We start from the raw sequence: 15165 nt of genomic DNA on the forward strand, positions 1-15165 counted from the left end.
ACTGTGAATCACATGCGAAATATTGACAAAGTAATGCTTTTAAAAACATGCGTTTGTTGATTAATCCTCGCCAACATGCAAGTCCTTTAACGAAGCACAATTAATGTTAAGAATGTGACGAAAATGATGCTACCATAGGTGAATGCAACTAAAAATAATTTGATATTCCTGCATTTTTTTTTAAAACAAGCTTTGCAACTGTCTAACAAAACTCACGACAGTAACGGCAGGGTCCACACACAACGTGCCAGAAACATTTTTATTGGGGCCGTGAAAAATCGTTCCCGACTCCTCCACTGCTCCGTCATTAGCAAATTACACTAACAATTGCAAGATGTCAAAAAATCCCACTTGTCGTGCCTGCCACAAAAACATCGACAGACAACTCAACGTGGTGACAAAAAAAAAAGGTAAACAACAGTCAGTCCATCAAAAAACAGACCCAAATACACAAAAGGCGTAACCCGTTGATTACCCAGCGGCGGGGGTGAGAACCCAAGCAGGTGACCCTCGCAGCTGGCACCGTAATGTTAAGAAACAGACGTGATATGTGTGTCACCGTGGCAACCGTAGCACCGATGTCACATACCTCCGTTGGCTCAACAGTACATTGTACTAAATAAACAAAACTCTCTCCACAAAGTCTCAGCCCTCATCACTTCGTTTTACATTCAAGTACTACTTCATCGCTCGCGCGATGCGAGAGTATAGTGCTGGCAGCATTTGTCAGACCTTTGAACGGAAGCAATACAAGCACATGACACCAGGGGCAGAATTCTTAGTTTTGTCCATTTCATGTTCATTTCAAGCGAGCCCGATTGGCTGATGCAGCACAGGCAAGGCGGGGTGGGGCGTCGGTTTCTGTGCACACAATTGGTCAGAGGCCTCACAAGTGCACCAACGTCACGGCTGAAACAAACTTCAAAAGGGGCATTTTTGAAATGGACAAACTCAGAATTCTGCCCAAGGAATCACTGCTCGCAAGAACAAACCACACCAAGTTTTGCACGGCTCGCTGCCCAAGTGTTGCAACACCTTGCACCGAAGAAGCCCCTTACACTCAACAACTGAGCACACCCATTCATCCCAGAGAGGGAGGAAAAAACGAACACGGCAACATATCGGCCACGGACCAAAAAACGAGTAACAATGTCATGCGGGAGAAAAAAAAAATTTAAAAATGGAGCTGTAATGCCCATTAGCAATTGTCATCGACATGTTCTTGCAACTGGGGGAAAGGGTCAACAAAAGGCCCTCAAGAATGCTGCAATCATAAACTACGCCGTAACGATGGCGTAGTTGGGGTTTAAGAAAGCAGGTGAAACAGAGGAGGTGAGTAGTCTGTGAACGTAACCTCTCGCTGATTTCTGATTTACTATTACCGTTAACCGATGATGTCAAGTTTCAATTATTCCAGCTACAACTATAGGGCCTCCGGTGGCAATGTTCCGTTCCGAGGTGGTACACGCCCAGCACTTCCGGAGTGATGCAAGATGTCACACGTGTGGAAACGCCACGCTCCATCTTTAAACCGACCTAAAAGATACCAAACCGCCATGTTTATGAAAAGAATGAGTACAACTGAGCTAAAAGAACATCTTACAGTAAAAAAAGAAATCACGGGTCTCGCAAGAACTTTACCACTGCTGGGGGATTGAACCCAGGCCGGCCATGCCAAAGCCCGCCATTCTACCCCTACGCTACTGGCTGAACGGCGGGGCCCTTTAGCAGTTGCTCATAACAATACAAGGAGTGTTTGAAGTGAACCAGTAGATGGTGCCAGGTGCGTACAGGAAATGGCAGGCTTGTACCCACTAGGAAACGGAATATCGCCTCCCACACTCCCAGAACACGCGCAACCACCTACGCACTCTGTGGCCCATCGCAAACAAGCCAACAACCACAGCTTTTATTGTTCAGGATAGACTTTCCTGGCCGTTCAACAAACAACTCACGTTTTTTTTTTTCTCTTTTCACTGCTGTACAGTACTTACAGAACAGTAGACAAGCTCTTTGTAAACAACACGCACGGTCCACCCGCACTCTCACAGAATAGCTGCACTGAATTGTCCGTGTGCCCTTTTGAAAGGGCTGGGTCTAAGGTGCTGTCCAATTGTACTATAAGCACTCCAGTGAAGTGACAATCACTGGTGTTCCGTAAAAAAAATGCTGCGTCGGGGCCCAGTTCATTCTTCATAACGTAACGTATCGTAACGTAACCTAACGAACAGAAAGGAAATATTTGAAACAGCAAGAACTAACCGAAGCCATCAAAATTAAAACTGAAACTAAAGATGCAACAAAATTATCATAAAAAAGGCAAGAGCCAGATTTGAATACGAAGAGAATTTAGAAAAAATTAGACAGTACCAGTGGCTTATCAATTCAATGAAGTATTCATTCTTTCCCAATACGATTAATGATTGGAACGTGCTCCCAAGTGAAATTGTGCGATCAACGGATATTTTGACTGCAACTGAAAGTGTTTTCCGAGTGCTACTGTTTTAACTTGTTGGTGTTGATGATACCTTGTTGCTAAGTTCTGACCTGTTAAAAGACAAACCTGTATTTCTATTCCCTAGATTGCTTTTGTATGTTTAGTTGTTATTGTGATTACTAATTAACCCCCCTATAATATATGCTCATTGGGTGCTGTAGGTATTTCGAATAAATAAAATAACGTAATAAACTTTTGCACCCTAACGACAGAAACTGCCACCTAAAATTTCGAATGCTGCTGGCCAACACTCTAGACACTCCAGACAGTCAACAAAAACAAGGCTCCCTACGATTTCTACTGGCTTCATGAAGGTGACAAAAGCCCGATGTAAGCGACATGCTCCCATGCCGGAAACCAATGCCTGCCAAAAGCTGCTCCACTCGTTGTGAAGCCGTTTGACGCGGGAAACGGCGACGAGTTGGGAATTTCGAAACGGGTGAAGGTCAGGAAATCAAGCGAGGCGAAACAAACTGCAAACACGTGATGGCATTAGGAAGAAAATGCCCAAAGCATTGCAAAGCACGCAATCTAACAACTGAGTGGGCCTGAGACTGCAAGCATCGTCAGCACTTGTTTAAAGGGGCAGCCAAGACAAAATCCAACTTTCCTCAATTTGAAAAAACTAGTCTTTTGGTTATTCACTCAGCTCCTTCTTCCCAGCCCTGAAAGGTGTTTGGAACTGAAAAAACTGCCAGAAATATCAAACATTCAAATTTTGCGCCACAATGACTCATGGGCCAGCAGTAGAAACATTAACAGTGTGTTACTGCGCATCAGGTTCGAGTGAAACAAGCCCCACTACGATTGTCCAGTCATGTTCCTTGATGGCAGCATAGGCGGGCGACCGCCAATCGCACAAACTAGATTCTACGACGTCATAAAAAAACTGCATTAAGTGACTGAGAGTTGCCACCGCCTCATACGTTTTCTTTCGCCTTCAATATCAAGTCGTCGACTCCAACTATCGAATGCGCGACTCGACGCAATGTCCGCTGCAGCCCCAAAACCGTTAAAAAGGCAGTCAAGCTCCACTCAAAACAGCATACAAAACAAGGTGTCAGACCATGAATTTATGTAATGAAATGACAATATCGTACCCGATGATGCCATCATTAACCGTAACGGCATTCTCATTGGGCTGTGAGATGCAACCAAGTTGCCTTGGTTGCGAGTCAAAAAAGAAAACAGAACTGTGGGACGCGTCTTAACAAGGTGCGTTATACATTCATAAACCACCAGAATCAAATCAGAGCGAAACACCACTCCTTCCATTTCCTCCTCGAAAAAACGATGACATCATGACAGCATAACATTCTGCATAACTCTAGTGCAGTGAGTTTGGTTAATGAAGCCTGTGGCTCAAAAGAACGATGACAAAAGAAGGGGCCATTAATGGTAGCTTGCTTCAAGCAGAGCAATAACAATGCCCTGCTCTCGAAAGCTTAAAAAAAATGACAAAACAAGATTCGCACAACACTCGACCAACTGCCTTATGCACCTGTATTACCCTGTGTAAAAGGTGATGTCTCGTAACAACATGCGCTCTCGAGAAAGACGCAAGAAAAAAAAAAAATGACACGTTATAACAACTAGCAAGTTATAACTCCACAAACTACCAGGGATCTCTCCTGACCAAACATCTCTTATGAGACCGCACTGTGCCAAACTAACAAGCACTGGAGTACCAGATTTGTCTCCCAAGTGGTGTCCGCTACAAAGCATATCAAGACCACAGTGACCAAGTGAACCCAGCACCAATGCACTTTTCCACTAAAACAGAGGTGAAAAAAGAAGCTAGCACCATTACGTCTCCTTTTTGAAGCTTTTTTTTTTTGTGTCGTCGAATGCCACCACTCTCGCACTATTTCTTGTATAGAGTATAAAAGCTGGACATGCGATGCACAAAGTTATTTGCACCTTCTCAAAATTTTCGGGTTTAACGTGCCAAAGTAGAGGGCTTGGGATTAATTTTGATCGTCTGGGGATCTGCCACATACGCCGAAATCTCGACAGACAGGTGTTTCCGCCTTTTGCTTCTATCTGAAAAGCAGCCACAGTGGGTGGGATCGAACATGCGTCCTTGGGCTCAGCAGCACGCTACTTTGGCCACTGAGCCACCACGGAGGGTAGCAAAGTTGGCTGCAGAACCTAAAAGATGGAGAGGACAAGTGAAGCTAATGATTGGTTAAATGCCCGTGTAACCTTCAAACTTTTCGTGCTGTGAGCCAACACCCGGTGACTATTAAAAAAGTTTTGCCACTGAAACACTGTTGATCAATTCCTTTTGCCGTAAAAAAGAAAGTAGTTAATTCATGGCCGATTCAGTAACAAATTATTACGGAAATAAAAGATCCATGGTTTTAAAGAAAGGGCACTGTATTTTAACTGACGGCAAGAACCTCTTCTCTTTTCCAGTTGGTACGAATCAATAGGATGTGTATATGAGGCTTGTTAACATTAAATTAATCCGTCTTCGCTGATGCTTTGCCAAGAAAAGATGGGAAAACCTCAGAATTTTGGAATTCTTCAAAACTGCCTAAACACACAGTGTAATCTACGACGTACTCTTTGACACAATCATCGGTAGCATGGGAGATGTTTCCGCACCAAAGCACAACCACACCAGGTACTGAAGTTTAACAAAAGTGTGTCATTCATAGCTTAAAAACGTGCACAAATGAGTTTTCCTTGATTCGCAGCCAGCGAGTCTTGGTGTAACCTCAAAGATTTTGATGCTGGTGCCATCCACTAGCTCGGCTTAAAAAAAAAATCAACAAATAAAAGCCAGAGACAAGTACCATCAGCTCACCACAGTCCAAGTACGTCAAACGCCTCAGAATGTCAAAGATCTCTCGTAGTGATGTCATCACACAGAACTTGCACAATGAACACACCATGAGGAACACTTCTGTGCAAAAGTGCCTGTCACACAATGTTCCTCAGCAAATTTTTCTTGCACAAGGGAAGCTTGGTGTTCGCGTGCGGTGGATGTTCCAGCAAATGAGGAACTCCTCAAGGTCCTGTTTTTTACCCCATGCTTTTCTTTTTTTTTGAAAAAGAAGCGATCAAAGAGGGGTTGTGCACTCACCCCCCCCCCCCCCCCCCCCCCCGTGTTAATTTTGATTGCACTCCCAAAGTTCCTGTCACACAGCTCTACGCCATTCTGCAGCAACATTGAACACTTACACTGACAGCTCCTCAAGAAAGAAAAACATCACGGCTGGCTGGAAAACCCACAAACAGTTTCCACGTTTTTTTACAACCGACGTCAAACAATATCAGCACTCGGCATCGCTATCATTCAAGAATCGATGAGACAGCATACTTGATTTAATTTTGCGACTAAACGAACCTTCCACAAACTTTGAAGCAAAATAAAAAATGGTGAGTGAGGCGAGCCTGATAACACTTGAAAGCCAATCTTGGGGGTGAAAAAAAAAAAAACGGCGTTGCTTGTGCTGCTCACGTCACATGTGCAGTCAGCTGTGTCACTTAATTTGCCAGTTCCCGCAGGCCAGTGCAAAAGTGTCGCTTCCATGAAAAACTCAATAAAAAGTATTTCCCATCTAGGCCATTCCCCTATTTATATTCGGTGTTCTCAAAGCAGTTGCACTTTGCACTTGCCTTTTTTTTTTGTAACAATGTGCATCCACAATACCTCCTTAATGTGCTTACAACGAAACTAGAGTAATTTGACAAGTCACCCGATAGCATGACAATAAGCACTGCTGGATGCAGCCAGCAATTTCTTCCATAATTTGGTGTTAAAGGTAGAGAGAAAAAGCTAGCCTTCAAGCAAGCTCTCCACGTTTTCAACGAGTGAACGAGAAAAAAAAGATTAAAAAATTTGAAACATCCTCCACAGCCGTAACACTGCCCATTCATTTTCTCCACTCTCCAATCTACACCTCCACAGAGAAACAAAACCTCTCTTCCAACCTCGCCACGTTCACCGCACTTCCATCCAGCAAAAGTCCAGGTCCCTTTCGCAGCATGGTGCAAAATACTGCTCTCGCATGGCAGACAAAAACATTCAAAAAGAAAACAAAAAACGACTGCCAGCAAGGTGTAAAAAAAAAAAACAATTTGAAGAAAACGCGCACGCAACAACAACAGTCCGACGATCACAGCGCCGTCGCGTCCACCGACAGTCCAGCCGGCTCCCGCCGCTTCGCATCCCGCCTCGCGTCAACACCGCCGCCACCACCGAAGAACGCGTACGAGCTCCCGCCCATCAGGTGCTGTCGGTCGTGGATGAGGTGGCAGACCACGCGCGGCCGGTCGCGCGGCCCCGAAACGGTGAACTTGGAGATGCCCGCGTTGGGGCTGATGCGGAGCGCCTGACCTTTCCCGCCGGGTACGAAACAGCCCAGGTCTTCGACGAGGTGCCTGACCATCTCGCGGAGGAGCGCGCCGTGGCTAACGACCAGCACGCTCGCCAAGAGGGCCGCCCCGCTGTTGCTGAGGTCTGCGCCACCTTCATCTGACGAGCTACACGCCGACAGTTTGCGGGGCGGAGGGGGGCACGGCCACTGCTCGACGAGGGGCGAGAGCGAGACGTTGGGCGCCGGGTCGTCGCTCTCATCGTTGTCTTCTGCGTCCGCAGGGGACGACCCGAGGGCGGCGGCCCGGATCAGTTCGTCAGCGAAGGTCGTTGAGGAGAGTGGCGCTGCCGCCGTAGGGGAGGATTTGGGGTGGTGGTGAGGGGAGGGGAGGTAGGCAGCGGCGGGCGGGGAGCTGCTTAGTGGAGGAGGGGGAGAGGAGGACTGGTCATCGCGCTTGCGCTTGGTCGGGCTCAGGTTCTCCAGGTCTTCCGTCGGAGGGGAGCCACGCAGGAGCTGGCACAGGTCGTCGAAGAAGGAGACGGCGCGTTGCCGCACCTGCGTTGATAGGATAAGAAACAATGTCTTGCAAAAATTTCTCCCCAGAAAGGCATGCAACAAATCCCACAGGCTCAACGAAGCTCGCAAATGATGAAACACATAAAACACTTGTTGATGCTACAGAGCATGCGCCGATCACCAGAGCCTGTTCTCATCTCTCGCAACAATTATGTCAATGCGATGAGCATCAAGGGAATATAAAAAGCTGATTGACTTTTAACTGAAAGATTATGTGTTTCGTAGCCTCCTTGGCTCTTGCTTGACGACCAGCGATGCCTTGTTTGACGAAAAACAAATAATTAGAGCTAGAATTTTACTCTGCCATTTCCCTTCTATACCCACGTCCCAAAGAGCACACAGTGAAGCGGGAGGCCAACTTTACTTGACCGTCGCCATCTTCCCGAAAGCCTGTTTGCATCATTGTTTTTTACTATCATCACAAGGATTTGAGGCCAACCAAAAAGGGGTCTTCTTAACACCACCTTGGCACGGTGGTGCCCAGGCAAAGTCGGTTATTAAGCTCCGCACTGTATACTGCCCCTCAAAAAACATGGTGAGGTGTTGCCCCTTGGGCGAATGTTTAAAATAGACGCGAAATGGGCCAGCGTTGAAGTTTGCTGCTCTGCATCTCGGCAGCATAGTCGATCATGCGAATATTCTGATGTTTGGTGCTCGCTGTTGTATATACACACACACACCCCACACATATGCTCTAGTAGGTATGGTAAGCTCTCCTCTTCACCTGCATGTACCTTTCGACTGCGCTTGACTGCAAGGCAAAAGATTTCAACGAAATTGTCACTGAAACAAAACCTTCTCCCTGTGGCAATGTATTTTATTTTAATGTGAAAGCATTAAACGGCCTACTTGGTGAGAAAGTTGGCATTGATGTCTGTAACAGAGAAAAAACTCCTAGACTTCAAAACCTCAGGGAGCCCGAACTGGCACACTTATCTCCTAATCTTTAAATCGCCTTAACTTTTATAATTTCATGCATAAGCTGCATCCTGCCACGGGATGCAATCGTGCTCTGGTTAAAGATAGGTTTACGGCCACATCTTAAATGATGCGTGGCCAAAACATCACTTGTGCTCACATAGCTGGTCGTTCAGGAAATTCCCGGTCTACCCATTGCCTCCTACAGCCTCCTACATGAAAGTGGGAGGCTGTACACGACACGGTCCAAACACTAATTTTAGTCTTTGTTATGTGTATAATTTTCACACAGTGTGGCACAATAGAGTTTAGTTGGAAGTTCGCGCTCTGCGTGTTTGTCCTCACTTTGTCCATGCCCCCATTTTGGCGCAGGTTTTGTAGCGAAAGCTACAACGGCCCTAATTCTCACCGTTTCGCTGTGACTGGTGGCCGCACCTCGGTTGCCTAGCTGGCAGCGGTTCCTAGGGAACCTGTGGCGGCTAGGGAACCTAGCGATTTCCTATCCGCCGCAGCTGGCAGCGCCGCCCACCAGGCAGGGAAAAGAAAGGGGAAAAAAAAAAGAAGAAGAAGAAGAAGAAAAAACCATACATATAGAAGGGACGGCTCGGTGGGATTCGTCGTCAGACCTCGTTCTTGGAATGAAACCAAGAGGAGGCAGCGAGCCAAGGAGACGGAGGAAGAACAAGCCGCACGCCTTGAGAAGTGTCGCAACCCTACAAAGAACCAAGCTAAACAATAACATTAACCGTACGTCTCGCTACACACAGCCAGGCATAACCGAGTTAAGCCACAGCCAGTTTTTTGAAGTAATGGAGTACCAATGTGCCCAGAATGCTGCCTTTCAAAGTCCTAAACAACGTATCTGGGCAGCATTCCATAGGGCGAGGCATTTTGTAGCATGTAATTTAGCTCGAAAGTAGCAAAAAGTGGCCCTCTGTACCAGTATACCGAAAATAAAGTCAGGGAGCCAAAGAATGCAGCCAAGTGAGTGAGCAGCAGGAAGTGAAATCCACCACCGTCATCAACTCTCCCAATACCATATTTTCACAATTCTAACCCGCCCCCGGTTGTAAAGAGCAGGAAAGTTTACTTTGAGGTTGACTTTCGAAGTTTGTTTCGGTAGGATTAAACTGTATTTTTGGAGGCGTTTGTGTAGAGGAAAATACTGCTGGCTGCTTTGAAGCCACATGCACTGTGCATGCGGCTGATACAGCATTGCTAAGCATACAGTACCCATGTCTTTCAAGGTTACCGTAATTACCCGATTCTAACGCGCACCTTTTTTCCGGAAAAATAGGCCGAAAAATCGCATGCGCGTTAGAATCGGATACGAAACCGAAACTGCCGAAACAGCGAAAATTTCGTCCCACCCATCGCCATCGCCATCTTAAGATGGCGCCAAAGCCTTTAGCAACATGAAGGAAGACTTCCTCCATGTTTAGCAACAATTTTTTGAACGGAGGAAGCATAAGCGCCTATGGTTTTCTATCGGCGTTCACACAAATCGTCAAATCGTTCCACTTGCGCACTTGATAACAGCAATGGCAGCAGCGCCTCTCACGCGTTCAAAACGTGCGGTCGGCTGAAGCGTGCAGCTCTGGAGAAGCTCGCGGGATGGGCGTGCGAGGCGTGGGCCACGATCTCATCGACCATGGTTGAACGTTCGTTCAGAAGTGTGGCATCGCGAACGCTCTTGGCGGCACCGAGGTCAGCGGAAAGCGACGAGGAGGGAGATGAGTGAGATTACTTCGGGAAATGAATCGCCCAGTTCTCCCGCATTCGTTTGTTTGGGTTATAAAGTTCTGTGCGCGTTACAATAGGAGGTGCAAGTTTTTTTTATTTTTTTGCCAGGAAAATCGGGTGCGCGTTAGAATCGGGGGCGCGTTAGAATCGGGTAAGTACGGTACTCCCATGCGTAGTGAGCATTGCAAACACCTTTCTCCGCGAGAGCCTTGTTGATCTCAACAGTCGATTTGTTAGGCCAGTTGCATCAAACATAAGCGTGTTCTTCTTTTCTGAAGCCGTTCCTGAAGCATGTATTGGTTCGCAAAAGTGGGGGAAGCAAGAACGAACCTGCCTGCATTAACGCTTCCTTTTCATACAGTTTTTAATGTCAGATGAGCCATTGCTACAAGCAGTTGCACTAACGTTTGCAAGTAGACAGTACCGTATAAACCGGATTATAGGTCGACCCGGTATATAGGTCGACCCCCTACCTTGAGGTGGGAAAAGTTGACAAAAAAAATAATTCGGCACAGAAGCGCACTCACAATGTCTATATTTATTTTCGACGCCCGTCCGTCACTGCCACTCACTATGCCTGCCGAAGTCACTCGTCCGAGCTCTCAGAGTCGTCCGAGGATGACTGCTTTGCAGTGTCATCTTCCATGCCATCAGGCGCGTTGCTGATGGAGCACTTCCTGAACGCTCGTGTACCCATGTCGTCGGGCAGTGACTGCCCAGAGAAGGACACCCAGCTTGACACGGTCGCAACCGGCCCGTATAGGTCCTTTTGTTGTCGCCGGCTATCCACTCATTCTACAGTTCGCGGAGCCGGTCTGCGCATGGCCTCCGGAGCGATCGTGAGCGAAGTGCCCGGACGAAGTCCGCCACTTTGTTCTCCAACTCGGGGTGCACCGCTTGACGTCCACATACCGATCAGTTTCGGGGGTTGCACGCGCACAGCTTAGCTTTCTGGCTCCGCCAGTACCGCACACTTTTCTCCGAAACGCCTAACTGGCGTTGCGCCACCATATTCCCATTCTGCTCGGTGACTCAATCGCTGTCAGCTTAAATGCCGCGGTGAACTGGCATCGACTGCCGCCACTCATCTCGGAACAGCGACGTACAGAAATGTACGCACGCACGCACAATAGACGAGTAAAAGACGAAAAACTAGAGAAAAGCGAAATCAAATAAAGGCCTGATAGTGCGAGAGAGCAGTCCGACACGAATGGCGATGGCAACGGACTACGCTTGCACATTACATTGTTGCCAGACAACGATTTACATTCTGCCAACGACCGCTATATAAGACGAGGGGTGACTTGTGCGGATTTTTTTGGAAAAAAACTCGACCTATATTCCGGTTTATACGGTACTGAAGTTAAATACGGTTAGAAACATGAATTGCAGCTGCATTAAGCGCGAGACACATGGACGATTGGTGCATGCGAATTGCGTGCGACTGATCGTTATGACTATCGCCACGACTAGTCATACGCGTAAATTTAAAACACATGGCCCGATGCGCGTGTGCAATGCGTCGTTGGCGCCGCTCCGCCCACTGTTTTGCTCCATGGTTGCCTCGCTGTTTAGGCGCACTCAGGCCGATTTAGATATGTGCAAGAGAAATCCGAGAAGGAAAAGAAAACATTTATCAACTTGAACTGAAAATGCATAGTGCTATTACGCTATACATTGCATTTTTATATGTTCAGTACAGCGGTGAGGGAACATTTAGCACCCATGAATCCGCTTGTCCATGCTGTGGGTACCGCTGGCAACATGTGTCTGTCAGGTGGAGAGCGCATACATAGCGGATGGGTTGGCGGCGGCAGCGGCGCAGAGTGTAGTAGGGAGTTTTACAAAAGGGGGCCCCAAGCGCTGTACTGCGCATGCACAGAACCCAAGCCGTTCTTGGGGTTTTGGGTTTGCGCTTAGTGCGCACTCTATTTTGCCGAAATACTAGTGGGCACCCTAAAGCTGGAGCTTGCGTTCTCGCGTCGCTCTCGCAGCCAGCGAGATTGCGCGTGACCATGGCTGAAGTGAAACCTGCGGCTCGTTTCTCGATCCACCTGATCAACTACGACGATCGCTGCGCTGAATTGGTAGATTCCGCACGTCGTTTGCAAGTATTGGATAAAGCAGGCAGTCGTGAAGTGTTTTCTGCCATCAGAAACAGTCCGCGCACACGCCGGCCGCGCCTGCCCGCTCTGCCCGCTCGGCCCGCTCAGCGGCTTGAACCGGCGCAGACCCCGGTAGCAACTGCTTGTCGCCGCTCTTCCGAATCTAACTGATCGCGGAAAAGAAGTTCCACATGCGAGAAAGTAGATGTTAGTGTGATGAAAAATTGTGGTAGGGATTGTTATAAGCGCTGATTTTAACCGCAGCGGTCAGATATCTGTTGCGTGCGATGCTAAGCCTACGCCGACTGGCTGCGGAGGTTCGGCGGTCCGACCGGGCCGTGCGGTGCGGAGAGCGGCCGATGGATGGCGTTACCAGCGCGGAAACATCGAAACAGCGGGCTCTCATTGGCTGTGGCCTCACGACGATCGCAATGATAGCACGACTGCATCTGGCTTGCCAGTCGCACGTCGTGAGCCTCCTCCTACCAGTGAACGATGCCAAAACCAGTCCTAACGATCAATCGCATGCACCAGTCGTCCATGTGTCTCATGCTTAATACTTGTTGTGTATGAGGTTCACATTTGCTCTCCGGCTTTGACAAAAGTTCTGTGCGTCACTGCATCGCTTAGACATGTCGAAGATGTGCTTGCTCTTGAGAGGTTTCATCCCCTGTTCCTAGTGTGTGTGCCCATAAATGTATCCAGAGCTGTCAATATGGCGAAGTTTAGCTCGCTGGATTACATTGTTCTTCAGCCGCCTTAACATTCTCCACAAACTGGAAAGCCCTACCAGCAACAAGACTGGTGGTGTCGATACCAAGGAATTGCTTTTTGCTCGATGCAGGTAACAGGGTGTGTTGTGTGCAGCGACCACAGAAAAAAAGAAAAGAAAAGGACTCGCGCACCATTTCACCCAGTAAAAGTGGACGACCAGCGAAACAGACGACTGGACTACACGTGGCCTACCCCCCCCCCCCCCCCCCCCTCTCTCTCTCTCTCTCTCTCTCTCTCTCTCTCTCTCTCTCTCTCTCTCTCTCTTTGTCGCTCTTTTTCCAGAACGGCCGGGCTGTTGTTTTCTCCTCGCAAAAACGCGCCGCGCACTCCACAGGCGCGCTGACACCACCACAAAACCACCCGCACGCTGTGCGGGTCGCAGCCGGCCACGGCAACATGGCAGCGGCTTCAGTCGCAAAGTGGTTCGGGGCACTCAAGCGACCACTTCTAACCACTCTTTATAGTGCCTTTCAAAGCCTACATGAAGTTCTTTCTGCGGTAAGTGAGCTAATACTGTGGGTGAAAACGGTGCTATAAAACATCATCCACACCACTGGTGAAAGCGCCCATGAAATATCTGCCGGGGTGCTCAGCCTAAACACCTCCGGCGGAGCCAGCCGAATGTCTCGAGTACGTCGAAACTGCCGCCATGAGATGCGCATCTCCCCCTTCATTAGCGCAAGTCATCAGGCTCCTCCCACTGACACACCCAACGCACGTCATTTTCTGAGCAAGGCAGAACCTGCCGTGCACGTGAAAAAATTGCATGCACAACGCCAATGCACCCGAATTGCGTGCAAAAACGCACCATGCGGTTCATGCTTTACGGCTTGTAGTGATCTTGGGCACCCAAGTGAAGAGACAAAAGTCCAGAAAGGGCCACTCGGCGACATGAAGGTAAAAAAAAAAAAAAAAGTAGGAAAACGTCTCGGATTTTTTCACGAAAAAGTAAGAAAGAAATAAATGAAAACTTTTTTTTAGTACTCAATTTTTTGGCTTGTGTTGGCTCATACAAATTCTGGATGATACGAATAATTTTCGCAGTCCCACAAGATTCGTATCATCGAGATTTTACTGTATTGTGTTCATAGATTTTACTGTATTGTGTTCATGGCCCTTCTAAGTGCCACAACAGTTGTGTGACGGCGTCACACATTAGGACGTGGGAACTGGACGGTGCAGGGCACTCGCCTGAGCCAAGGTCTCCGCCCCCGGCGGCGTGTAGGAGCCCACTGATTGGTTGGCCTTGTTGGACGCCTCTCGGAGGTAGCCAAAGCTCCGCCCCTCCACCGAGCCAAATTTCTGCACACACAGGACACACTCGATGAGCATCACTCCGCCTACGACAGGCATGTTTCAAGGCTGTTGCGGGCAACGCCGTACAATAACAAGATAGGAAAACAAAGCCGAACAACAACACCACCACCACCAACAACAAAAAAGAATTAAAAAAAGAAGAAAAAAAAAAAGAGCATCCGACATTATCCCAGCTTGGTCCGACCGCCCACTTTCGTAAGCAACCCAAGGGAGCATTACGACAGGCAGCTTCACAACTTTCCCCAGCCCGTCCAACAAGCCTTTTTCAAAAAGACGTAAGTTGGGCTATTTGGCATCACTTCATATTGAATTGCACCGGATTTACGACAAAACTGGAAGACAAGGGGACTTGATCATCTAGTTTGTCGTCGTAAACCTAGCGCAATTCAAGATGAAGCCTTTTTCAGAAATTCTTTTTTATTGTTTATATATTCCTCAGGGGCTTCAAGGGCATCACAGAAGGGGGGTTCCACGCAGTTATCAATGACAAAAACAATTATTTCTTTAATGAAGCAAACATGCGCAGGAAGCACGGTTGGTCAACAAAAATATACAGGAAAAAAACACAAGGTTTTGACAAGAAAGCACATAGAATAAACTGTATTTCAAGCATACATCAGTGAAAAAATGGCAATGGCTAAGATAGTCGATCGCATTCAAGGAATGCAGATAATGCAGTCTGGGAAGCGGATTGCTCAGTATGGGTGACAATGCTAGCTGGCAGAGAATTCCACTCGTTTATCGACAAAACAAGGGGGGAATATTGGTTTCGTTGTGCGAGAAAATATAGGTTTTATCTTATAACCATAGTCAACACGTGTAGAAAAGTACAAAGCAGGGTGAATGAACCCTGCTTTGGTGAGTTACGGGGCCTGCCGAATAAGCTGACTGACTGCCTTTTTTAGAC

General features: G+C 47.7%; 1 protein-coding gene across 2 annotated transcripts in view; it reads right to left on the reverse strand.

Annotated features, from left to right (window-relative positions):
* Positions 1-240: 240 nt before the first annotated feature.
* The window catches only part of LOC144141079 (fructose-2,6-bisphosphatase TIGAR-like), a 28619-nt gene continuing 13694 nt past the window's right edge, over positions 241-15165 (reverse strand). For both annotated transcript variants that reach the window (XM_077672599.1, XM_077672600.1), the window contains exons 5-6: positions 14133-14243; positions 241-7380 (exon numbers count right to left, since the gene is read on the reverse strand). In XM_077672599.1, the coding sequence (XP_077528725.1) occupies positions 6625-7380; positions 14133-14243 (867 nt within the window). In that variant the 3' untranslated portion in view covers positions 241-6624. The remainder of the gene's footprint in view (positions 7381-14132; positions 14244-15165) is intronic.

This window comes from Haemaphysalis longicornis, unplaced genomic scaffold (genome assembly GCF_048455015.1).
Source record: "Haemaphysalis longicornis isolate Haplotype H1 unplaced genomic scaffold, Haemaphysalis longicornis Haplotype H1 scaffold_6, whole genome shotgun sequence".
Classification (NCBI taxonomy): domain Eukaryota; kingdom Metazoa; phylum Arthropoda; class Arachnida; order Ixodida; family Ixodidae; genus Haemaphysalis; species Haemaphysalis longicornis.